Here is a 26157-nt window from a genome sequence, read left to right as displayed (position 1 = left end):
GTTCATAACCATAAGATAAAAACATTTTTATTTTTCAACTATTCTCTCACTACAATGCTGACTTATTCTATTCACAGCAATTTGAAAAGTTGCAATTTAAAAAAAGATGCATATTTTTACAGATGAGAAATCTGAGGTCTTGAAAGACATTAAGTTACCTTTATGTCCTATTTATATTAGTTATATAGAAATTACTTATATAGCATTATCTTTACAAACACACCAAAAGCTTGGTACCAAATTGTCTAATATTTGATGCTTATTTAAAGAGATCATTCATTTTAGTTTCTGAGTTGATACTTTATAGCCTTTGTTTATGTAATGACTATATGGTCACAATCCTCCTGAATTAAAAAAAGAAAACCACAGAGTCAACTTTGCTACTTTCACTAAAAACTTGACATTCTGTTTTGTTTAAAAATGATTCTGGGGCCCAGAGCAATAGCACAGCGGTAGGGGGGTTGCCTTGCACATGGCTGTCCTAGGACTGATTTCGGTTCTATCCCTGGCATCCCATATGGTTCCCTAAACCAGAAGCAATTTCTGAGACCATAGCCAGGAGTAACTCCTGAGCATCACTGGGTGTGGCCAAAAGCCAAAAACAAACAAACAAAAAAGATTCTGAGAGAGAGAGAGAGAGAGAGAGAGGGAGAGAGAGAGAGGGAGGGAGAGAGAGAGAGAGGGAGAGAGAGAGAGAGGGAGAGAGAGAGAAAGAGAGAGAGGGAGAGAGAGAGAGAGGGAGAGAGAGAGAGAGAGAGAGAGAGAGAGAGAGAGAGAGAGAGAGAGAGAGAGAGAGAGGTTTAAGAAAAATACCTGCCCCATAGGCAAGGCGGAAGGGTGGAAAGGGAAGAGGACATCAGGGAGGATGAGAGAATCTGTTGACATTGGTGGTGGGAAATATGCACTGGTGAAGATTGTTGTACATTTTATGACTGTAATTTAATCATGAACAACTTTAACAGTGGAGGGAAAAAAAAAACCCTGTAGTATGAACAACCTTGTAACCCTGGTGTTTAAACTAAAAAAAAAAAAAAAAACACTTAAAAAAAAGTCTTAAATTTTATTTATTTTATTTTTTTTTGGTTTTTGGGCCACACCCGTTTGACGCTCAGGGGTGACTCCTGGCTATGTGCTCAGAAATCGCCCCTGGCTTGGGGGGACCATATGGGACGCCGGGGGATCGAACCGCGGTCCTTCCTTGGCTAGCGCTTGCAAGGCAGACACCTTACCTCCAGCGCCACCTACCCGGCCCCTAGTCTTAAATTTTATTACCTAAAAAAGATGTATACATGTATATATTTAGAAAAGAAATCTGATTTTGTGTTTTCTTCATTATATACATAACTTTTATGACAAAATGTTTAGATATTTCAGGGTGCCAAAGTGACAGTACACTATGGGTGTGCCCCAAAACAAACAAAAAATTTAGACCATTTAGTATGAGAACTTAACTTTCAATTATCCATAATAGTCTCTTTTCTCCACTTCTCTTATAGTGTCTAATATACTTCACTAGCTCCTTAAGTCTTCACCTGAGCTCTTAAATCTGTCTTCAATATAAGTAATACTGGTACTTTTTTCTTTCTCCCTATTTCATAAACTCTTTCCCTTAACTCATATTTTTCTTCATCATTACTCAAGACAGGCATCGTTTACACTGAATACTTTTTGTTTTTATCTCCAACCATACAATGCTTTTTCTCAACATTTTCTGAATGTTCTGGAAATAAACCCTGATAGGGTAATTTGAAAATCTCAAAACGCAAAAGACAAAATGTGCCTATATTCTTTCTTTATTTCTCCTCAGTTCTAAGGTGGCAAAGGTCTTTCTCCATATTACATTTTTCTCCTCCAACTGAATGAATGTTGGAATCACTCATTCCCTATCTCCTCCATAACTTCTGTCATTGTTTTTCACATTTCTAACTTGGTAATCTCAACTCTCTCACTGATTTTCTTTCTATGCTGATGAAATACAATGTTCCTTCTCTCTATATGTTCCAAGTACCCTACCCTCTGGTTTACATTCCTCACAATTTGCTTTTAATATCTTGAATGTCTTTTTAGCACAGCCATGTCTTCATAAACTCCTGGTCTAATATTTCAACTTCCTTTTCTGTTAGTGGTTCCAAAAAGTGGTTCCAAAGTGTTTTCCAAAGAGGTAGACTAAAAGCCTGGATATCTGACGTTTTCTTCTCATTTATTCTCTACTTACAGTCAATAGGATTTCCGAGGGTTTCTAGCTTGTAATTTATTGTGTCATTTGATCCTTCATTTTTAGTTCTCACTATAATTTCTCTAATGGAGGGCACTGTGACTTTTATGCATAATTTACTTCCTAAATTTGGTTTCTGACTGGTCTCTACTCCAACTTACCCTTGTACTAGGCTCCGGGGGTCTCAAACTCACGGCCCATGGGCAGCAAATGGCCCTCAGCACAACATTTTGTGGCCCTACCCTAGAGGAATCTTTTTTCTGTTTTGTTTTGTTTTAGTTGTTTGGGTGACACCCCCCAATGTTCAAGGCTTACTACTTATTGACTTTGCACTCAAGGACTTTGCACTCAAGGATCACCCCGACTTTGCCTCCTGCGGCCCGCAGGTAAATTGAGTTTGAGACCCCTGCTACACCAACTGTTACATAGTACTTACACATATATGCTTTACTTCTAACAACTCAAATGGACAGAATAACTCCCCAAATATGTTTTCAATATATTTTCTTTCTTACTGATTTTTCAAATACATAACTTATGTACACCCACATCTATAGGCATACATACATATTATGCCTTTATAATTCAAGATAGTAAAGCAGGCAGGACATGCACATTACGTATAGCTACACCATGTACAATCCCTGGTACTAAGGATGGTTCCCCAACCCCACCAGGAATGATTCCTAAGCACAGAGCCTGAAGCATCAAGTATGGCCTCAAAAGAAACAAAAATGAACAAAAAACAAATTAAGCTTTTTATAGTTTTCTAGTTATATTTTCCTTTTAATCTCAATTTTCATGGAATAACTTCAAATAGTCTATCTACAAATCTATACTCTACTAAAGTAATATATATCCTTCAATGAATAGAACATCTTTCCTGGCTTTTTCTGTATATGACCAACTACATGCTATACTTTAAGTCACTATATACCCTTAAAATTCCCATAGTGTTTTTTTTTTTAATTGAATCAATACCTTTCTGCTCTAGAATCACACGTACAGATTCATGCTTAAAATAACCTCTCTGAGGGTAAGAAACACATATTATTCTTCATTCTGCCTTTGTGCCTCAAATATAAACTGTTAGTTTACTGAATTGAATCAAGTGTCTTGGAATACATTATATTTTGAAATTAAATGTCTTGAAAATACATTATTAAGAATAGTAATAAATTCTTTATTTTGGGGGGAGTCAAACCTGGCTGTAGTCAGGGGTTACTGCTGGATCTGAGCTCAGAAATCGCTCCTGCAGGCTCGGGGACCATATGGGATGCCGGAAGTCGAACCACTGCTGGTCCTGGGCCAGCAGGTTGAAGGCAAACACCCTGCCACTATGCTATCTCTCGACCCCAAGAATAGTAATAAATTCTTAAAAACCAAATGGTATCTGGTTTTGGGGTTGTTTTTATCAGTGGGTGGGATTTGGGTCCATACTTAGTGGTGCCCAAGCCTTATTCCTGGCTCTGTGCTCAGGGAACACTCCTGGTAGGCTCAGAGTACCATATGGCGTGCCAGGGATCAAAGCCAGATTGACTGTGTGTAAGGTAAGAGCCCTACCCATGTATTATCTCTCCAGTCCTCCATATAGTTTTAATAATTTGTTATTTGAAAGAAGTCAGTATGCAAACTTAACTTACCTGCTATTGTATTGAGAAACATGAGATATTCAAAATTTGAAATCTCTCTGTGTTGCCATCGTTGCGTCATATTAGAAGCTTTAAAAAGCTGACGTGGACTAGCTAATGAGATGCGCCTGTAAGGAAAGGGATCTGATATAGAATCAATTTAAACTTAAGTTTAATTATATTTAATAATTAAATCAGGAATATATATGCACATTCAACACAATATTGGTATAATTCTATGAAGTTCACTGATGTTATACTAATGAGCATTAAAGATGTTTTAACCTAAATTGATGGCTACAAAAAGGATTTGATCTATTATACATGTTATATTCATTAAGATCACATGCCATTAAATGCCATTATAATATCTAGGTACCATAAATCTTTACTAATAACAGTATGAATGATAATTCATTTTTTACTAATATGAAAGGTGCTATACTTTAGAAATACATGTAAAATTATACTTGCATATCTACCTGTTTTATAGTCATATTTTTTTATTTCATTTTATTTTACTTTTGGGTCACACTTGGCAGTGCATAGGGGTTACTCCTGGCTCTGTGCTCAGAAATCACTCCTGGTAGGTGTGGGGGACCATATGGGATGCCAGAAATCAAACCCAGGTCTGCCCAGGGCCAACTGTGTGCAAGGCATATGCCCTACTGCTGTGCTATCTCTCTTGTGTTTTTTTTTTTTTTTCCTTGGGGGAGGTTTACACCCTGTGATGCTCAGGGGTTACTCCTGGCTCTGTACTCAGAAATCACTCCTGGCAGGCACAGGGGGCCATATGAGATGCTGGGATTTGAACCACTCACTGTAGGTCCTGGGTCGGCAGCTTGCAAGGCAAACGCCCTACCTTGCAAGGTTGTTCCTCTGGCCTCCTAATAGTCATATCTTAATAATACATTTGTGTGCTAGGAATTTAAATAGAGGCTGAATCCTCTTTGTAACAAAAAAGATTTCAACTAGGTGTCTATTCATGGGATGAGAAAAAGGAGAGAAAATATTTTAATCCAGATTTTAAAAGGTTATGTTTTAATTTTTTTCAAAGATTGATTTGGGGGCCATATTTGATTGTGCTCAGGGACCATATGTGGTGCCAGGTACAGAACCAGGGTCAGATACAAGCAAAGCAAGTTCCTTACCCTTTGTTCTATCTCTGCAGCTAATGAATTTCTCTTAGTTTCTGGTCTCTGGCAACCAATGATCAGTGTTCTATACAGTCTTATTTTTACTTTGCTTATCTTCAATAATTTCAAGTAGGGTCAGAGTTAGAAGAGGGGTTAAGACACTTGCTTTGCACATGGCCAATTCTGGATCCATCGCCAGCATCATATATGATCTCTTACGCATACCTTAGGAGTGATTCTGAGCACTCAATTAGAAGACCCTGAGTACTGAGTGCCATCAGGTATAGCTAAAAACCTGCCCCAATATTTCATGTATGTAGATAAACTACTGCATGAATATAATGGGTGTAGCTCATAGCACCTAATTTCTTTTCATCAGCATAATGCTGTCAAGATTTAGCCATTTGGTTTTTGTATCAGTTGTCAATCCCTGTTCTTTCAAAGCAGCATTTCATTGCATAGATTCACTGTAATCTGTTTTTCTGTTTACAGCTGATAGAAATTCTGAATGTTTCCCATTTGGAATGATTATAAAAAGCACTTTTCTTAATATTTGGTACAGGGAAAATGTGTGTATGTCTTTTACCTGTGGTAAAAAAAAAAACTGTTAAAACATAAATTAAGAGTATATCTTAAGAATTTGGAGCTGGCAAGGTGGCGCTAGAAGCAAGGTGTCTGCCTTGCAAGCGCTAGCCAAGGAAGGACCAGATTCAATCCCCCGGCGTCCCATATGGTCCCCCCAAGCCAGGGGCAATTTCTGAGTGCTTAGCTAGGAATAACCCTTGAGCATCAAACGGGGGTGGCCCGAAAATCCAAAAAAAAAAAAAAAAAGAGAGAGAATATTATCAAGTTTTTTTCCAAAATAACTATACTAATTTGAAGAATCTGTTATAAATGGGCACCACCTATTCTCTTGCTTTATTTCTTTATCCCATGAGGTGATCATTGGTATTTGTCTTTCTTTTTCTGTCTCATTTAGCTCAACATGATACCTGCTAGTTACATCCAAAGAAGAATAAAATGCAAGATTTTGTCTTTCCTTATAACTGCTGTAAACAGTGTTTTAAAGTTTTCTGTGAACACATTTCTAACTATAATTGCAAATTTAACTATAAACGTTTATTTCTAATACAATATTAAAAGTACATTTGTTTATAAGTAATTTATTGTCAGTGCTAAGGATAGAATCCAGGTGTGAAGCATGCATACATGCACTTTGCTACTGAGAACATTCCCAGACCTAAATGGTAATTTTTATTTTAATTTTCAACTGTTCCTTGTTAGCATTTTGGAAAAAAATTAGTATTTTTATATTAACTATGAACAAAATAACTAAACTCATTATAAGTTCTAGTACAACTGGGTTTGGAGAAGGAACTATAGACTACAAATTTCCACACAAACCATTTCGTATTCTACAAATGAAGAAAGTTTTATTTCTCCTTTCCCATTAATCTGATCTATAGTTCCTTTTGTGGCAATGTCTTGGTAATCAGGTAATTCTGAAATTACAGACTGACTTTGGAAATTTATTCTTTTTTAAATATTTAAATAGGAATTTGCTTAGAAATGGTATCATTTTTTAGCATCAAGTATTTGATAAATTTTGCCAGTGAAACAATACCTGTGCTTAGAAAAAAACTTCAGATATAAATTCCGTTTCCCATATAGAGTTAGTAAGGTCCACTATTTCTTTATTAGTGAGATTTGATTGTGTCTTTTAGCTAATGGACTTTTATCTAAATTGGCTAACCAATTAGGATAAAGTTGTTCATAGTATTTCCTTGTTTTTATTTTTAATATTTGCAGAATCTGCAATGATGGCCTCACTTTTATTCTTATTGTAACTTCTTAAATTCTTATTTGTAACTTCTTTCTTTTGGGGTTGGGGTAGGGATGCCTTGCAGTGCTGAGGTGACCAGGTTGGCATCCAGCTGTACCTGGGAGGCCACATGGTGCCAGAGAGTGAACTTGGGGCCCATGCATGAGCCATGCAGTCTGGTGACTTATCTCCTGGCCCATACACTGTTCTTTTTATTTTTAAATCTTGTTCTGTTTTTTTTGGATTTTACAGGGCCAAAAAGCAGTGTTCTGGCTAACTCCTGGCTCTCTGCTCAGGGGTTAATCATGGTGGTACTTTTGGGACCATCGGTGACATTGGAATCTATCAGGGTTTTAGGCTTGGCTACCTGCAAGGCAAGAATTTTACCCCTGTACTGTCTTTCTGACACCTACTCTCGTTGCTTGTTTGGGGGCCACTCTGACAGCAATGTTCTGTGTTCTGTGCTCAGGGATCAAACCCAGTTCAGACACAACGAAGAAAATGATCTCCCTGCTGAACTATCCCTCTGACCCTTCTCTTAAGACTTGATTAGACATTTATTATGTATATTAATCTTTGAGGAGAAAACTCTTTTTATCATATTGACTTGTTTATTGTTTTTTCTCTCATTAATGTTCTGTGTTTTTCTTTTTCAGATTTCTCTGATTTATATTTTCTCTCCTTTTCTAGTTCCTTCAAAGAGTCAGCTGGCTCAAAATAAAGCATCATGTAGTAATTATGATATACTATGAAACATTAAAGCCATATATTAAAAATAATAAAAAATGAATGCTTGTGACTTTCCCAATATATTCATATGAAATAATACCTGGTTTGAGGCAATCCAAAACTGGTTCCAATACCCACACGAGGTAGACAGTTAACCACCTTCTTTACTGTAGCAGAGTCTGGAAAGTTGAACATGACAGCAACTATAAAAATTAATTAGAATATAATTAGAATACAGGGGCCTGAGAGATAGCATGCAGGTAGGGTGTTTACCTTGCATGTAGAAGGATGGTGGTCGAATCCCAGCATCCCATATAGTGCCCCGAGCCTGCCAGGAGTGATTTCAGAGCATAGAGCCAGGAGTAACCCCTGAGCCCTGCCAGGTGTGAACCCCCCCACAAAAAAGAATATATTTAGAATACAATATGATTTTATAGTTTTCTTGATGAAAAACAAATTTTGGTAAGTTCATTAAAATATTTATAATTATTCCAGATACTAGAAACAATTCTTTTTATTTATTTATTTATTTATTTATTTTTGGTTTTGGGACAACATTTGATGATTATTAGGGATTTTCCTAAGGATGCACTCAAGGGCCACTCCTGTAAGGCAAGTACCTTACCTGCTGTACTATCTATACAGAAAGTACAGATCTTTACTTTATTTTAACATGTATCCAAGTCTTCTTTGGTTTTTATAACCCTAAACTTACTAAATTAATTTTGGCAACTTAAATATAGTTATGAAATTATGTATAAACTATTGAAAAATTGCGTAAATAGAACACCAAAATACATTTATTAGTACTTTTATTCACTATAATTATCAGCATATATTCTTCCAATGATGTTTAAAAGTAATCTCTTTACAGTATTTCTGTAATAATAGTTTATATTTGTATACATGAAAATACTTTATAAGTACATAAAGGTATAAATGTTAAATTTCATGTATATTGTTAGTTTTAAAATATAAATAAAATAAGAAAAGTTAATGTAAAAATAATTTAGTTACCTTTAAAAATTTAGCTTTATAAATTTGAAAATCAGGACCAAATAAAAGCTCTACGTGACCATCTAGGGTGTTCTTTCTTTATGCTCTGTAAAAATTACTTCAACCCAATAGATTTTGCCACTGTTGTCAGATTTTAACACTAGTATTACAAGCATTTTCAGGTAAATAAGTGATCATAACTAACCATCTAAAATACTTAGAAAATTAAAAAATAAATAAAAAAGGGGGCCGGAGAGATAGCATGAAGGTAGGGCATTTGCCTTGCATGCAGAAGGACAGTGGTTCAAATCCCAGCATCCCATATAGTCTCCTGAGCTGCCAGGAGCGATTTCTGAGCTTAGAGCCAGGAGTAACCCCTAAGCACTGCCGGGTGTGACCCAAAACCCCAAAATAAATAAATAAATAAATAAATAAATAAATAAATAAATAAATAAATAAATAAATTACTTAGAATTTTCTTTACATACCCAGTATACATTTTTAAATTATTCATTCTTACAGTGAAAATAGGAAAAGAAAAATAAGGAAAAACTACCATAATACTAGAGGGAAGGCGCGGCAGCAATGAAGGCCGTGAGGGAAAGGCAATAGAAAAACATGAATTATAAAAGCAAGTATGTATGGAAAATTTTAGAGAAGGGAAATAAACGAAGAAGAGCAGTAATAAATAAGGTTGAAACCCCTTTGAGATGGCAAGAATACAGAGCAAACTTAAGTGTGAAACATTCACTTGGTGATGTGCCGGAAAGAATACTGTTCACATTAGGAAGGAAAGCTTTGTGTGAGGAAGGATGAAATGGGAAAAGAATCAACATTTTTTCCCCTAAAGAAATCTAGGTATTCAAAGAACAGTTTTGGTTATGCACAGAATTTTAAAAGACAACATGAAATAAAGTATGTGTATGATATGCCAATAGAATTGATATATTTTCCCTGTATGCTTTTATTCATACCTATCGATGGTTTTCCTTCAAGTTCACCTTGTCTCTCCTTCATGTCTTAATGAATTTCACAAAGTCCCATTCTAAGCCCACAAATTAAATTTTAGTTCTTTCACAAATGATGTAATACAAAACAACCAAACAGTTCAGTAGCATTTTCTGATGGTTCCTTTATAAATGGCAATAGATTAGACAAGAGATTAAATAAATGAATGATTTATTTGATTACCCTTTCCCCTCTTCAAATGGAACCACCTTTCAGAAGGAACACTGTGCCAGAATAATGTTAAGGACATCAAAGCTCTGAAACTTATTAAATGGCAAGTTACTGCCAAAATTTACCAAGCCTTGCATGAAATTTGTGATATGGCAGACAAGAAACAAATAATACTAAGGATAATCAATAGGGAAAAAAACCATCAAAATGCATGTAGTTGGAAAAAAAAAAGAGGTCAGTAGTGCAGAGGGCAGGTTACAAAATAACACCTAAGGAAACAGAAAGATATGTTCACACAAGATAAAGCTTAGCTTTCAAACAATATACTTGTGCAACAATTACCTCTGTTTGCCATAAAGATCTCCAGGGCTGTATTCTGCAATAGATAACGACGAGAGAAGATTGATCGAATCTCTGTGAAGAGCCATTTTCCATGTAGACCTTCCGTATATGCCAGAATCTAATAAGGAAAAAAATAATCCAAAATAAGCAACAATAACTGGATTTTCTGTTTTTTTTCCATAATTAAAACAAAATAATTTTTGTTTTGTTTTGTTTTGTATTTTGGTTTTTGGGCAATACCCGGTCATGCTCGGGGGTTACTCCAGGCTATGTGCTCAGAAATCGCTCCTGGCTTGGGGGACCATATGGGACACCGTGGGATCTAACTGCACAGTCCATCCTAGGCTAGTCCATCCTAGGTTAGCGCGGGCAAGGCAGAAACCTTACCCCTTGAGCCACTGCTCTGGCCCCTAAAACAGAATAGTTTAAGATTTCTAGTTATTGAATAATGTGGAAGTAGACTAAGAAAATCAATTGTCATTTATAGAAAAGGTTAAAGTAAAATGCAAAACAAATTATAAAGTGTCTATTTATAAATATATTTGAGAAACTTTTAAGGCAAAAGTTTTATGTACTGCTTTTCAGAAAATGCATGCTGCCATTTCTGAGCTGAAAATATACCCAGCTGATTTCTGAATCATATTATAGAATTAAAAGTTTTATATAATATCTTAAAAAAAGACCTCAACTGTATTCCACATGCTTATATATCCCTTAGGTAGTCCAATTTTATATGATTATTCTCTAACTATAGGGCATTTTATATACTTACAAATATATTTAAATTTATAACTTTTAAAATCATACTTGTTTTTTTCTTTTCTTTATTTAAACATCTTTATTACAAATATGATTGTGATTAGGTTTCAGTCATGTAAAGAACACCCTCCTTCACCAGTGAAACATTCCCAACACCAATGTCCCAAATCTCCCTCCATCCCACCACACCCCCACCTGTACTCTAGACAGGCTTTCCAGTTCCCTCATTCATTCACATGATTATGGTAGTTCTCTCTGTTATTTCTATAACTACACTCACTACACTTTGTGGTGAGCTTCATGAAGTGAGCTGGAAGTTCCAGCCCTCCTCTCATTGTCTCTGAGGATTGTTGCAAAAAAGACTTTTATTTTTCTTAAAACCCATAGATGTTATGTTTTGCGTATACAGAATGCCCATTTTGTATTCTGCCCTTCCCCACACCCCTACAAAGCTAATTTTTACTCCTTAACTCTCTCACCCCCCCAAACATCACTAACCCACATTACTCTTTTTAACTTCAGTACTGCACAATCCTAATCACAGACCAAAGCCGTGAATTGTATGTAACAACCCACAACTATTTCAAAAGACATAAAATGGACATGTATTTCTTTTGATTATTTTATGTGTTTTTTTCTCTGACAGCTATAAGTCTTACTAAATATTCTCTTATACAGTGACGATTCTAACCACTTTTTATCTTCTCTTTGTGAGCTGTTCAATAAGGAATTTTGGTGAAAGAGTACCCCAGTTTAATGCTGTTGACTGAACCATGTCATGGGGATTGTTGGACTTGTTCTTATGACACCCATATGCGCCAGTAACACGACGTGGCATTGTTCCTTTTTTGCATAGGCATATTAAAATGGAAAAATACTATACATACAAATAAGATCCTATCTAATAGAGATTGGAACACACAAATCTTGTAGTGCAAAGGGACCTTACACCCTGAACATTGACATAACGATCTGGCACAGGCCTCAGAAGAATGGTCATTTTCCATTTACCCCTGAACCAGGGAAGCCATCCACGAAACATCCAAGTTTGTCTATAACATCACCTGGAAGCAATCCTCTACCATGAAAGACCCTACCACTGCTCAGCCATCAACCTACTCAAAAGAGACTTCCCTTAACACTGAGAAGACTTAACAACAACAACGACCTGCTTACAGGACAGGGCTCTCTGCATTGCCCTTTAATTGTGAGGTGAAACTAGAGGATGCTCCACATCCTGACTTCAATGTAGGATATGCAGATTCCAGGATCTTTAATACAGAAACATGATACCAACAACAGAAACTATGTGAAAAATAAAAGTGTGTTGGCACTACAGACAATGTCTTAGATTGGACGATCTAGCTTGCTGGAGCGTAGAGTTGGTCTTATGCCAGGAAACTTCAGGGGTAGGGTCTCTTTGTATTTAGGCCAAGGCTATTCCTTTCCATGCCCCTCATATTTTGGTGGGCCTATGCAAACAACAATTGCCACTCTAACACTGTTTTTACTGTGCTCCTTTGACTCTAATCCTTAAAAAAAAAAAAACAAAAAACCACTTAAACTTTTGTGGTTAACTTAAACTAATATTCATGTACATGGAAATGTAAAAAGATACTATTCCTCTACGGTCTAAGAAGTTACATAAGTTTTATGGCTTTAGATTGACTTGTCTGCTGCTAAGAAATATTATAGTGTATTACAATCTGGGGACTTGAGGAACAAAGTAATTGTACATGGATTCTGTTTTATTTATCTTAATGTTCTTTGGCTGAAAGTTCAAAGTTAAGATATCAGCAAGGTTGGTAGGTGCAGCTCATGACGTGAAGCTCATCACATAGAGTGATGAGTGCAGTTGGAGAGATGACTACACTGAAAACTATCATAACAATGTGAATGAATGAGGGAAGTAGAAAGCCTGTCTCGAGTCCAGGTGTGGGGTTGGGAAGGAGGGAGATCTGGGAAATTGGTGGTGGGAATGTTGCACTGGTGAAGGTGGGTGTTCTTTACATGACTGTAATCATACAACTATAATAATATTTGTAATCACAGTGTTAAAATAAAGATAATTATAAAACAAAACAAAACAAACAAAAAAAGACATAAAAATAAATCCTGCACAAATCCTTAAAAAAAAAAAAAGATATCAGCAAGGGGACTTCTTCTGAGAATTATGTTATGGGTGATTGTACTTCCACTGTAACTTTACCTTGTCCTCTTTCTTTGCATCTTTGTTCTCATAATTAAAAATAAAAAATTAAAAAAAAACCCATAGATGATTGAGACTATTCTGCATCTCTCTCTCTCCCTCCCTCTGACTTACTTCACTCAGCATGATAGACTCCATATACATCCATGTACAGAAAAATTTCATGACTTCATCTTTCCTGACATCTGCATAATATTCCATTGTGTATATGTACCACAATTTCTTTAGCCATTTGTCTGTTGAAGGGCATCTTGGCTATTTCCAGAACCTGGCTATTGTGAATAGTGCTGCAATAAATATAGGTGTGAGAAAGGGGTTTTTGTATTGTATTCTTGTGTTCCTAGGGTATATCCCTAGGAGTGGAATAGCTGGGTCGAATGAGAGATCTATTTCCCGTTTTTGGAGGAATCTCCATATCGCTTTTCATAGAGGTTGGAGTAGAAGGCATTCCCACCAGCAGTGGATAAGAGTTCCTTTCTCTCCACATCCCTGCCAGCACTAATTGTTCTCATTCTTTGTGATGTGTGCCAATCTCTGTGGTGTAAAATGGAATCTCATTGTTGTTTCGATTTGCATCTCCCTGATCATCAGTGATGAGGAGCATTTTTTCATGTGCCATTTGGCCATTTGTATTTCTTTTTTTTATCAAAGTGTCTGTTCAATTCTTCTCCCCATTTTTTTGATGGAATTAGATGTTTTTTTCTTGTAAAGTTCTGTCAGTGCCCTGTATATTTTGAATATTAGCCCCTTATCTGATGGGTGTTGGGTGAATAGTTTCTCCCACTCAGTGGGTGGCTCTTGTATCCTGGGCACTATTTCTTTTGAGGTGCAGAAGCTTCTCAGCTTAATGTATTCCCATCTGTTGATCTCTGCTTCCACTTGTTTGGAAAGTGCAGTTTCCTCCTTGAAGATGCCTTTAGTCTCAATGTCATGGAGTGTTTTCCCTACGTGTTGTTCTGTATACCTTACTTGTAAGGTCACTATTAACAGTCACTAATTCAGAAAGCACAAAGACTCACAGCGTAAGAGGTTAAGTATCATGTTGTCAGCTGGGCTAAATGCAAACCTGCAAATGAACTCAGCTAATCTCTCTATGGAGTAGGTGGTTGTCAGAGTAACTTGTTACAATTCTTGTCATCCCACGTGACAAACTAGCAATAGCTTAAAATACAAGTAATCCTTTCTTGGGACTTAAGCCACTTTGTTGATTTACTATTCAATTTCTGTTGTATTTTTTTTTATTTTCTTCCAAAAGCTTAATTATGAAGGTTCTAATGAAAAAACAGATCTCTACACAGTACTTCAAATAACATTAACAGAAAAAAATCATCAAAGCCAGTTAGAAATGTACAAGAAGCAAATTAAGCCCAATCATTAATACTCTTTTAAAAGTACTCATAATTGTTACTGATAAAATATTTGATTATGATGATGTATTATAAATGAAACAATGATAGCAAGAATTATCTTACATAAACTTTGTTCTTACTCATTTGTTGTTGTTTTTTTTTTTTTTAAATCTAATTGCAAGCAAATATTCATTCCTCAAGGGAAAACACAATTTTCTTTGGAGAAAAGAGATCCCTTTTTTCCTTACATAATTCAATTTTAACTTCTGGCACAAATAAAAAATGAGCACAGCGGTTAAAAATAAACAGTTTTTAACAGTGGTTAAAAACAAACAAACAAAAAAAAACCTAAGGGTCCAGAGCAGTAGTACAGTAGGGTGGGTGCTTGCTTTGCACTCAAGTAAACCCAGGTTCAAACCCCATCCTGTATAGACCCCTGATAACGACCAGTAGTGATCTCTGAGTTCAAAGCCAAGAATAAGCTCTTAGCACCACTAGGTATGGCTCAAAAACAAAGTATGAAAAGGCAAAAAACGGTTCACTTTCTCCATTTTAGAACTTGTGATAGCAATATCCTTCTAATGTTCCGGAATGATAGCACAACATATAGGCTCTTGTTTGCACACGGCAAATCTACGTTCAGTATTTCAGACCCTGACACCCAACAGGGTCCTCTGAGCCTACCAGGAGTGATGGCATGAGCAAAGTTGGGTGTTGCTCAAAACAAAACAAAAATACAACAACAAAAGAAATATCTGAAAGGAAATAATTCCCAGATAGAATTCTCAGAATGGGCGAAGGAAATTCCATTTTCTGCATGAACCACAGCAGCCCAGCACCATACCCTACACCCTCAGACAGAAAAGGCCCTGCTCTGTAACTTAAAATTACCAAGCTGTCATGCCACCAAATTTGTTTAAGATCTATAGGTATATAGACAGCTGCGATGGATTTCCAATATTCAATATTTTATAGTATTATCAGCCCAGGCAGATTACAGGAAGTAGGATAGGAAAGTTACATAAAAATCTACCAAGTTCAGTGAGTCCAAATAAACAGTAATATAGAGATCTCAACTAGTACCACCAACAGCCCAGGAAATTCTTAAGAGTCTGACTTTAGTAATACCATAAAGAGATAGATCAATTATTTCAAATTGACCTTTGTTGATCTAAATTTTAATAATTCCATCTACTTTGCTTTTGTGTTGTGGTGAATAATATAAGATAAATTTGTATGTGCCTCCATGGGGATAGGCTATGTGGTGGGTGGGAAATTGGGGATCCTGTGAAAGGAAGGTCATATTGGTGGTGAGACTGGTGTTTAATCATTTCGTGCATAAAATGACAGTATAATAAACTTTATTATGACTGTATTATGAACTTGGCAAATCATGGTATCAAAATAACTTTTTTTTAAAAAAGAAATATTTTTCAAACTCTTAAACATTACCTATTTGCAAGGTCAAAGACAGTGAGTAGGACAAAGGACAAAATATAGCTCTCAAGATGAATGTTTTCATTAAAACATCTCATTTCAGGTTCCTTTTCTCACTTTGGTTGACATGTACTCACCCTTCATTCTGCTGAGAGGTGTCAGTGAGCATACTTGGCTGCAATGAGTCAAACAGCAGATGCTTTTGTCCAGGACACGGGATCAGGAATTGCATAGGGGGTGAGTAGGGATTGAACTTGGACCCAGGCCCCCAAGACAGACAAGTGACTGCTACACTATCTCTGGGTCAGGACTCAAGACTTTGGGTGGAATGTGCATCAGGAGGGGAGGCTGACACCTCCTAGTGTCCACACCACAGGGCACCATGTGGTACTGGGGACAGGCAGCCCTGAATTTCTAGCCCTCAGAGCTATATCCTCAGTCTTCAGGAACTTTCTATTGGAAGGGGTGTGCAGTTTGGGCCATATCAGAGATGCTCAGGGATTATATTCCAGAAAAGCTCAATTAATAGTAGAAACAAATATACTAAGAAAGTATAAGATATTAATTTACTTAGTTTTCCAATTAAAATATTTAGTTTATATCTTAGTTCTTTAAGTAGTATGGATGTTAAAAAATCTACTTGAGAAATAGAGCAAGTGACTACTTTAAAATATTTTATTATCAAATGTCAAACATACTCAAAACAAGAGAAAATGACATCTTCCATGTATTCATACTCAATTTCATAAAACCTAACATTTTGCTATAGTTATATATATTTCAAAAATTAATAAACACTTAATATTGCAAACATTACTAAAATTCTTCTACATAAACCTTCCTAGTCTCATTCTTCTCCGATATTGAAATCAATCATTATTTTTGATTTTTGGGGTGTCTTTTGTGTTTGTATTGTGTGTGTGTGTGTGTGTGTGTGTGTGTGTGTCTGTGTGTCTGTGTCCATACAGGGCAGTATACTGGGCATGCAAGACTTCCTCCTGTGGCTGGAGAAATAGCATGGAGGTAGGGCGTTTGCCCTACCTTCTGCATGCAGAAGAATGGTGGTTCAAATCTCGGCATGCCATATGGTCCCCCGAGCCTGCTAGAAGCGATTTCTGAGTGTAGAGCTAGGAGTAACCCCTGAACGCTGCCTGGTGTGATCCAAGAACCAAAACCAAACCAAAACAAAAAAGACTTTGTCCTGGATCTCCAGGGATCTCTGCTAAAGGGACTTGAAGACCATATTTGAAATGTTAGAGACTGGTCACAGGTCAGCTGCATACGTGGCATGTACCTTAACCACTGCATTGTCTCTCCAGCCCCAAGTCACTCTTCCTGTTTCCAGAATGATTCATATCAACCTCATTTAAGTTTTTATCTTGCTAGTTCACAGACAGACATATTTTATTATACATTATGGTTCCATATATTTTGAATCTAATATAAATGCAATAACCCTAAATGTATTGAACGTGTTTTCAAAATTAAATATATACAAGTCTGGCATTATTTAAAGGTCAGACTAAGAAACGGAGGTAAAATTATTTGATTTACCAATTTTATAAACAAATTAGAATCTTTTTTGTTAACTGAAGCTTTGAGTCACATTTGCTGATACTCAGGGTACCACTGGGTATCATTGATTAGACCTGGGTCTTTGGAATGCAGAACTGTGTTTCATCCCTTTGCACTACCTCACCAGGCCCTCAAAAAAAAATTTTTTTTTCCTCCTTCTCTCAACTCTCCCCTTCCCCCACATCTATATTCTAAGTAAAACCTTTACACTTCATTATTCCTCTTCTCTGTAAATTCTAAAACAAAAAGTCTTAACAGAATTACTTGCCCAATTTGATACACTAACATTCCTTAAAGTATTCATTAGGAGAAGGTGCCTGTACAGAAGAGCAGCTGAGACTGAGCAAGGCAAGAGGTTTATTTCTTACTGGAATAGTATATTCCTGGTCTGAGGCTTTACTTCAAAGTCTCTAGAGTTCAATTAAAACTGGATTAGGTAGAAACAGACCCTTCTTTGGGACTTTCTGTTCACTGAAACTCTACATACACTGACAGCACCCTAGACAGAGGTCTAGCCCTCCAATGAATCCGTTGCTATGGAAACCGTATCATTACCATTGCTGTGCAGTTATGACCCCAAGTCGAGAATAGCTTGCAAGCTTAAGCCTACAGCAAAGGCTCTTTGAACGTTTACCACCTTGCTTTTATACTCCTAGCAGTTTTATTAACAGATTCAACTTTTATTTTTTAAATTTTTGTTTCAATGCAGCTGGCTTATTTAGAGTTCTGATAGAGCAGTTACAAAGAAAAGAATAAAAGGAGTACCTCAATTCAAATATGTGTGTCTATACACATACAGACACATGTAAGTGTGTATTTGTATTACTTATTGTTTTAGAAGTTCAACATATCCTCTTCAAAATGTTTATCTAAAATTTGTGGGTTTTGAAAAATGACATGTTTTTTTCTCTAAATAAATTTGTTTCAAATATACCATACTATGGGTTTTTATAAAAATGTATCTCACTTAGTTGCATTTATTGGCTTAAAGCAAAAGCAATTTTTTACTTGAATTACTCTTTTACAAAGCTTATGAATTTATTCAACTAATGAACTTATTCAAATAAAACAAAATAAAACAGCTTCAGTCATCCTCATGAAAAATAACTCAAACTTGTTCATTTGCCTAACTACAAGATAATCTTAGGTTTTGAATATTAAGCATTTTTACAAGTGGATTATAAATTATCTGAAACTGAAGCCACATTTGTTTCATTAAAGAAAAAGAGCTTTGCTATGAAAACAACACTTAATAAATATAAAACACTATACAATTCATTTTGAAAGAAAAAATATTAAAGTTATCAGACATCTTACCTTAGAATAGTTGAACAGAAATCTATTTAAATATACTTCAACCAAATCAATAAAAGATGTTCTAAAATGCTGTTATTACTGTTTGAAAGTAGAACTTCACATCCTACTATCCAATATTCACCAATTTTGAAAAGATTTCACCCGTGCAAACAATTCCCTATTTCTGGAAAATGTAATAAAAGCAAAATCTGATAATATAAATCAATAACAGCCCTTAAAATTTCACAACAAAAATATTTCCAAACTATATAAACATACTTCAAACCAAGAAAAATGTTTTAAAGTTCTTTTATATAACATAAACTAATTATGTCATCAATGAAGCAATAACACCACAAGAACTCATATCCTATTTTCATAATACTTAATTTATTTATTGGAGTTGGTTAGGGCACATTCAGAGATGCTGAGGTTCTTTCCCACTGGTGCCTGAGAGAACATGTGGTACTGAGGGTCGAACCCAGACCTGTTACATACAAAGCGTGCATTCAGCCCATTATATCGTTCCCTGGCTTGAAACCTGATTTTAACTTAAAATGTTTAGACCTTAATGTGGCTCAACAATACATATATAGAGTGTATTCAAAATGACAACATTACAAATATTATAATTCACCACCAAGTATGTGTACATATTCTTGATTTACAGTATTGCAATTTTAGCAAACTACCTTAAAGTAATTTTAATCAAGTATTTTAGATTTGTACCACCTATTATTAAAATAAATTAGATTTTACTGAATATAATATTCTTTATATGCTTTATATTCAAGCATATTAATTCTAATAAATAATAATAAAATATATAGAAATGAAACTCATGTAACTTTGAGTTGTTTTCAGATACAGTCTTAAACTACTCTTGGATTGGGTGAGGGATGTTTCTTCAAGCAAAGTTCAGGAGGTGTGGGGTGAAGGTGGAGACCTGGCTGACCAGGCAGTAAGCTCAATGAAAGGGTCTGAGGATGTGATAGTGTTTAGGCCATGGATAGTACAGGGGAGCTACAGGGCCACAGCTAATGGGGCCAGGGACTTTCAGAGCTGTACCCTGCAATACCTAGGGGGACCATGTACCTGAGCACACCGTGTGTGTTGCAAACTGATCCTGACTGTGTGCCTGCTAGACAAGTGTCCTGACCTCTGTACAATCTCCAGCCCAGGAGAGGTCTGTGATTGGCACTTGGGCCACACCCGAGAAGAGCTCTGGGTCCTACTCCTGTTCTGTAGTCAGGGATCACACCTGGCTCCATTGATCATAGAGTCAGGTGATAGAACTGGGATCTGCCTCTTGCCAGGCTATTCCTCCAGCCAGAGGGGGCTTTTTTCTTATACAAAAATAACAGAGTTGACACTGGTAGAAACTTTAAAGATGATTGTTTCATTTTTAAATATATAGCCACAACACATGGAATGCTGCCAACCTCTGCAAGACTAGAATAATGATAATAAACATACAAGCTATTCATCTGAACTAAAATTATTTAAAATTAATTATAAGTGATTTAGTGTTTTAATCTATATAGCAAATCTCCCGTTTCTGTTTACTAGTACTATGATGCAGTACCATAGCTCCTTAGCATTTTCATGGGTGACAAATTCAATTAAATATATTCATTACTCTAATGTTCTACTTGGCAGTTTAGTCAGTATGAAAAATTAAAAATATATAAATAAAATGCTGTGTGACCTCTGTATTGATTAGGCTAAAATGGTCTGAGCCTGGGTGTGGATGACGGGGCAGTGGGGAGGGGCTGGCGGGAAGCTTACAAACACAGACACTCTTATGTTTTCTCTTCCAATTACTGAAGGAGATGATAAAACCACAGCAAATGATGTATCAGCTCATTTTATCTTATCGCTTTGGGGCTAGGTGACAATGAAGTTCATATTTCACTGACTCCCATTGAAGATTGTGAAAATTACTTGCCCTTCTGACCTGAAATTTCACTAGAAGACAGAAATTTCTCTTCTGCAAAGTAATGCAATTTTTCAGATGTCAACCTTTAGCCCAGCTTTAAAAATTAATTTCATTTATATTAACCAATGATATTGATATTTTGGAAGAACGCTCTTTGATACATGAAGCACTGACTAGCAAATTGATGTTGCTTTAGATGGGTAAAACTATTTTATTTTAAGCTGCTATGGCAGACAGATTTATGGCAAACTGAAATTCCCATTTCATAATTTAATATTTGTGCTAGAGTGATGTACCTTTAAGTCCTTGGCCTGTAAATAATTCAGGTTCCTTAGTTCCTTTTGTTTTATTTTTAATATTACTCAGCTTAAAATAATTTGCATTCTAAATGATAGATCATAAAAGCCATGCCTTATTGAACTAACATTCAGTAAAATTCTTAATGAGTAAAAAGCTAATTGGGGTAATGAAGAAGCAGAACAAAGAAAGCATTTATCCATCATCTAACTAATTTTCATAGTTTTCAAATTTAATGTACATCTGTACATTATTTGTTTGAAAAAAGAATGCAAAGTATACTATAAAAGTATAGTAATGAACAATAAAGAAATATATATATCCTACTTTTTTCTTATCGAAGCATTGTATAAAGAGCTAGGAATTAATTTTTAATGTCAATATTATCATGGAAAAGATGTGGTATGCTATCATAGGTTTCAGTATGTCACAGAAATACCATTTATCTGTACAAAAAGGAAAATAATGTTAAATATTCAAAACTTCAGAGGGAGAAAATTACTGAAAGCTATTTTATCTGGATATTACCTTTATCCAATAAACACTTTTATAGATTCAAACAATGACTTATAGTCAGTAAATAGTTACTAATAGTTAAGTTAGTTACACTGATATTTTTTATTCACTTATAAGTAAACATAAAATGACATAATTCATATATCAATGTTTATGAATGAATCCATATTGAAAATATTTAAAAGGCAAAAAAAGACATTTCTCTAGTTTATTTAGCTACTACCCAAGAATTTAGAGTTGTTTTGCCTAATTTCTCAATCTTGATATAATATTTGCATTATTTATATTAACAAGTTTCAGTTGTTTTGTCTTCAAAGATATTTATATTTAACAATTTTATACTTGCATGGTATGGAGAAATGGTAATATAAGTTGTATTAGTGATTCTTCCATGTAGATTAAAAAGATGCTAAACTTTACCCTTACTTTTTAAACATATAAGAATAACATGCTATTGCAATTGATTTTACTATTATTTGATGTACTAAATTTCTAAAATCTTAAGCTTCCTATTCCTTAAAGCAGCAATAGTCAAAGAATTCCCAGGTATTATAACAAGGGGGACAGATGTGCAAATAGGGCAGAGGAGATGTGGTTATGAGAGTAGGGAAGCAAGTGGTAGAACAGGGAAACACAATGTCAGAAGGCAGCCATGGTTAGGTAAAGGTTGAGAAACACTGCCAGAAAGAGTTCAGCTAAATCAGCACCAATGATACATTTAAATATATTGGAATATTAAGACATACTTTTTAAAAATATAAACATTATTCTCAATACAAACCATTAGTTAATGAACTCAATCCAAATTCAGACCGATAAAAAAAATCCTCTACAGATACAAGTACTAAGGGTCCAGAGGCAGAGTACAGCAGGTAGCATGTGGCTACCTGCTAGCAATTGTCTGACTTGAGTTTGATCCCTAGCAACAAATATAGACCCTGAGCACTGAGTCAGAAGTGAGCACTGAGTCAGAAGTAAGCACTGAGCCTCACTGGGTAAAGGAAGGTAGGAAGAAAGGGAAGGAGGAAGGAAGGAAGGAAGGAAGGAAGGAAGGAAGGAAGGAAGGAAGGAAGGAAGGAAGGAAGGAAGGAAGGAAGGAAGGAAGGAAGGAAGGAAGGAAGGAAGGAAGGGAGGGAGGGAGGGAGGGAGGGAGGGAGGGAGGAAGGAAGGAAGGAAGGAAGGAAGGAAGGAAGGAAGGAAGGAAGGGAGGGAGGGAGGGAGGGAGGGAGGAAGGAAGGAAGGAAGGAAGGAAGGAAGGAAGGAAGGAAGGAAGGAAGGAAGGAAGGAAGGAAGGAAGGAAGGAAGAAAGGGAGGGAGGGAGGGAGGGAGGAAGGAAGGGAGGGAGGGAGGAAGGAAGGAAGGAAGGAAGGAAGGAAGGAAGGAAGGAAGGAAGGAAAGGGAAGGTAAAAAGGAAGGAAGAGGAAGGGAGGAAGGAAGGGAGAGAGTGAGGGAGGGAGAGAAAAAGGGAGGGAGAGGGAGGGAGGGAGGAGGAAAGAAGAAAGGAAAGGGAAGGGAGGGAAGAAGGGAAGGAAGGAAGGAGAGAGGGAGGAAGGGAGGAAAGAAGGAAGAAGAAGGGAGGGAGAAAGAAAGGAAGGAAGGAGCTAAAGTTTTTGTTTGTTTGTTTGTTTGTTTTTGGGTCACACCCGGCAGTGCTCAGGGGTTACTCCTGGCTCTATGCTCAGAAATCACTCCTGGCAGGCTAAGGGGACCATATGGGATGTCAGGATTCAAACCACCGACCTCCTGCATACAAGGCAAACACCTTACCTCCATGCTATCTCTCCAGCCCCAAAACTAAAGTTTTAACCAAGAATAATAAAGGGGCAGAGACAGAGTACAATTGATCAGGTGCTAGCATGCAGCTGACTCAGACCAATCCCCAGCACCCTATCTGAGCCATAAGCACTTAACAAGAGTAATCTCTGAGCAGAGTCAGAAGCCCTGAATACTGCTGGTTGTAGTCCTTTAAAACAAAACAAAAACAAACAAACAAAAAGCTATATATACAGACAATATAAAAAAAGAGCAAGATTCATTTATACCTAACAATTTATTTCCATGCAACAAATACTTAAAATTTTACCATTGGAGGTTTCTTTGGTGACTAATCTGTTTAAATTAATTAAAGGGTAACCTTTCGTTATTGCCAAGAAATTTGCTTTTGTTTATAGCAGGTCAGAGAACAGGAATGAAAAGCAAACTGGAGTGCTCGCTTTGGCAACACATATACTAAAACTGGAATGATACAGAAATTAGCATGGCCCCTGCTCAGGGATGACATGCAAATTCATGAAGCGTTCTATACTTAAAAAAAAAAAAAACAAGAAAGAAAAGTGGACACAGTTCTATAAAACTTCATGCTAAAGAACCCAAAATCCCCAGTATGCTTTTCCCTAACCAATGGAGAATATTTTCACACTTATTAATATTTTTTTACTGTTCTGATCCCTATTAATTACTCAGCTTGTGAAGCTATTGCCTTTATAAAAACAAATAATTCAGGTTCTATTTGGTTCCACAATAGAGCATCAAACTAAATTCTATGCTCACATCCAACTTCAGATATAACCCAAAAAAGGTTATGTTAAAGGACACAAAACATCATAAGTCTAATTAAGGTTTGGAGTTGACCTGTCTCCGCACACAACATGGGGCACCCTTGCTGGATTCTAGTTCCTACTGGACTCAAGTTCTCCAGGATCGCCTCTGGGTGTCGGCATCTTTCTATTAATAGTGACCTACATGGTGGCAGGAAGAGAAGATGAGCAGAAGTAGGCCCAGGCCTATCTCATCATCTATAGACCATCACAGATTTGGGAAGCACGAACACAAATGGAGCAGAAAACACAATGGCTCAGAAAATTCAGCATGAAACTACAACACAGTATCAAAATAATACTAGAAAATCAAAGCAGATTTCAAAATCTTTAACTCCTGACTAGGAAGTTACGTGTAAAAGGGGCTGACAATACCATCATATATAACTTAGTGTGAAACAGATCTAAGAAAACTTCATAAGCCTTTGGGATTTATTTTTTTACTTTTTTTTTTTTTGGGAGTCACACCCAGTGACACTCAGGGGTTATTCCTGGCTATGTACTCGGAAATCATTCCTGGCTTGGGGGAACATATGGGACACTGGGGGATCAAGCCATGGTTCATCCTAAACCATCATGGTCAAGGCAGCCTTACCCCTTGCGCCACTGCGCCAGCTCCAACCCTTTGGGATTCTAAAGAATGAGGTGCTCATCTGGGGAATAAACTCACAGCACTGATTTAGGTCTCTTATTCTGCCCAAGCTGCCTCAACAAAATGGTAACTTGTACATGGATGGACATGAAGTCTATTATGCTGAATGAAATAAATCAGAGGATGAGAGATAGACACAAAATAGTTGCACTTATCTGTAGGATTTAAGGAAAATAAAAGATAGTATGGTAATAATACCCAGAGACAACAAAGATGAGGGCTGGAAGGACCAGCCCATGATATGAAGTTTGGCACAAAGAATGGTGAGTGCAGTTGGAGCACTGACTGAACTGACAACTACCACAACAACAATAGTGACAGAAAGCAGTAGAAATCCTGTTCGGATGACAGGCAGAAGTTGGAGGAGGCAAAGGGGAACACTGGTGGTGGGTGGGAAAGTTGCACCCTGTGAAGGGTGGTGTATCTTTGATGACTGAAACCCAACTATGAACATTTTTGTAACATTTTGTGCTAAAATAAAGTATTAAAAATAAATTAAAAAAAAAAAAAAGAATTGCCAAACATCAAAAAGTAACTAAAAGCAGCCTGGAAAAGCTGCTAACCAGCCACAGAAACGTCTTACTCTAAAGGTGGGACAGGTAGCAGCAGATTTGGCCGGAGGTGAGAGTTTTCTTCCAGGTAAGAGTTGATTTTGTATTGTGCTGTGAGTTTTGTCTATCTTAACTAACCTTTAAAATAGTAATAAAAAACATCGGGTTAAAACAAAAACAAAAACAAAACATCGGGTTGCAATAAAGTCTAAAGTCCTTAAACTGTACACATTTAATTTTTCTATTTCATCTGCATATGTTTTTAATTAAAAACTTTTCTTGTCGCTGTTTTCATTTTTTGTTGTTTTGGGGGTCACACCCAGCAGCAGCAGTACTCAGGGCTTGCTCCTGGCTCTGTACTCAAGGATCACTCCTGATGATGCTCCTGGGACCATATCATAGGTTGAACCTGGGTCATCCCATGCAAGGGCCCCAAATATAAACCTATTTTTTTTATTTTTATTTTGTTTTGGAACCACACCAGTTATACTCAGGGCTCACTTCTGGTGGGAATCAGGGATCATATGTGGTGCCTGTACTGAATTAGGGTTGAACACTTACAGGACAAGGGCCCTTATCTTTTGTTCAGGTCCCATCATCAGCCTGGAAGTTTCAGAATACTCCCTCTTTCTTTTTTCATTCTTCCCATTCCCTTTCCTCTGTTGCTGCTGTTGAGATGACTGAACACTCAAACATGGTCGCACCTAGAGGAACTTGATCCACACTCACATGAACACCCAAGGAGTGGCCTTCATGCAATATGTGCCTGAGCACTCACAGGGACACAACAAGGTACCCTGCAGGAGACAGGCACCCCAGGTGGAGCCCAGGTATGGCTCAACAGAGCTGCCTGGGCCAAAGAAATGAGGAATGTCTCACATCAGATCCCTGCAGTTGGCCAGAAAATAGAGCCTATTACTAAATAAGTAA

The 26157-nt window shown here is 36.6% G+C and overlaps 1 protein-coding gene and 1 non-coding gene across 3 annotated transcripts in view; one reads left to right on the top strand and one right to left on the bottom strand.

The window, feature by feature from the left end:
* LRBA (LPS responsive beige-like anchor protein) overlaps positions 1 to 26157 on the bottom strand; it is a 662022-nt gene that overhangs the window by 189561 nt on the left and 446304 nt on the right. For both annotated transcript variants that reach the window (XM_049770186.1, XM_049770185.1), the window contains exons 40-42: positions 10051 to 10168; positions 7634 to 7736; positions 3859 to 3974 (exon numbers count right to left, since the gene is read on the bottom strand). In XM_049770186.1, coding sequence (XP_049626143.1) covers positions 3859 to 3974; positions 7634 to 7736; positions 10051 to 10168 — 337 coding nt within the window. The remainder of the gene's footprint in view (positions 1 to 3858; positions 3975 to 7633; positions 7737 to 10050; positions 10169 to 26157) is intronic.
* LOC126004837 (U6 spliceosomal RNA) lies at positions 23633 to 23736 on the top strand. Its single transcript, XR_007494082.1, has one exon. It is a non-coding gene; the product is annotated as a U6 spliceosomal RNA (small nuclear RNA).

This window comes from Suncus etruscus, chromosome 3 (genome assembly GCF_024139225.1).
Source record: "Suncus etruscus isolate mSunEtr1 chromosome 3, mSunEtr1.pri.cur, whole genome shotgun sequence".
NCBI classification, from domain to species: Eukaryota; Metazoa; Chordata; class Mammalia; order Eulipotyphla; family Soricidae; genus Suncus; species Suncus etruscus.
Note: the sequence above shows the minus strand (reverse complement) of the source record. Positions and strands in the feature narration are given on the sequence as shown.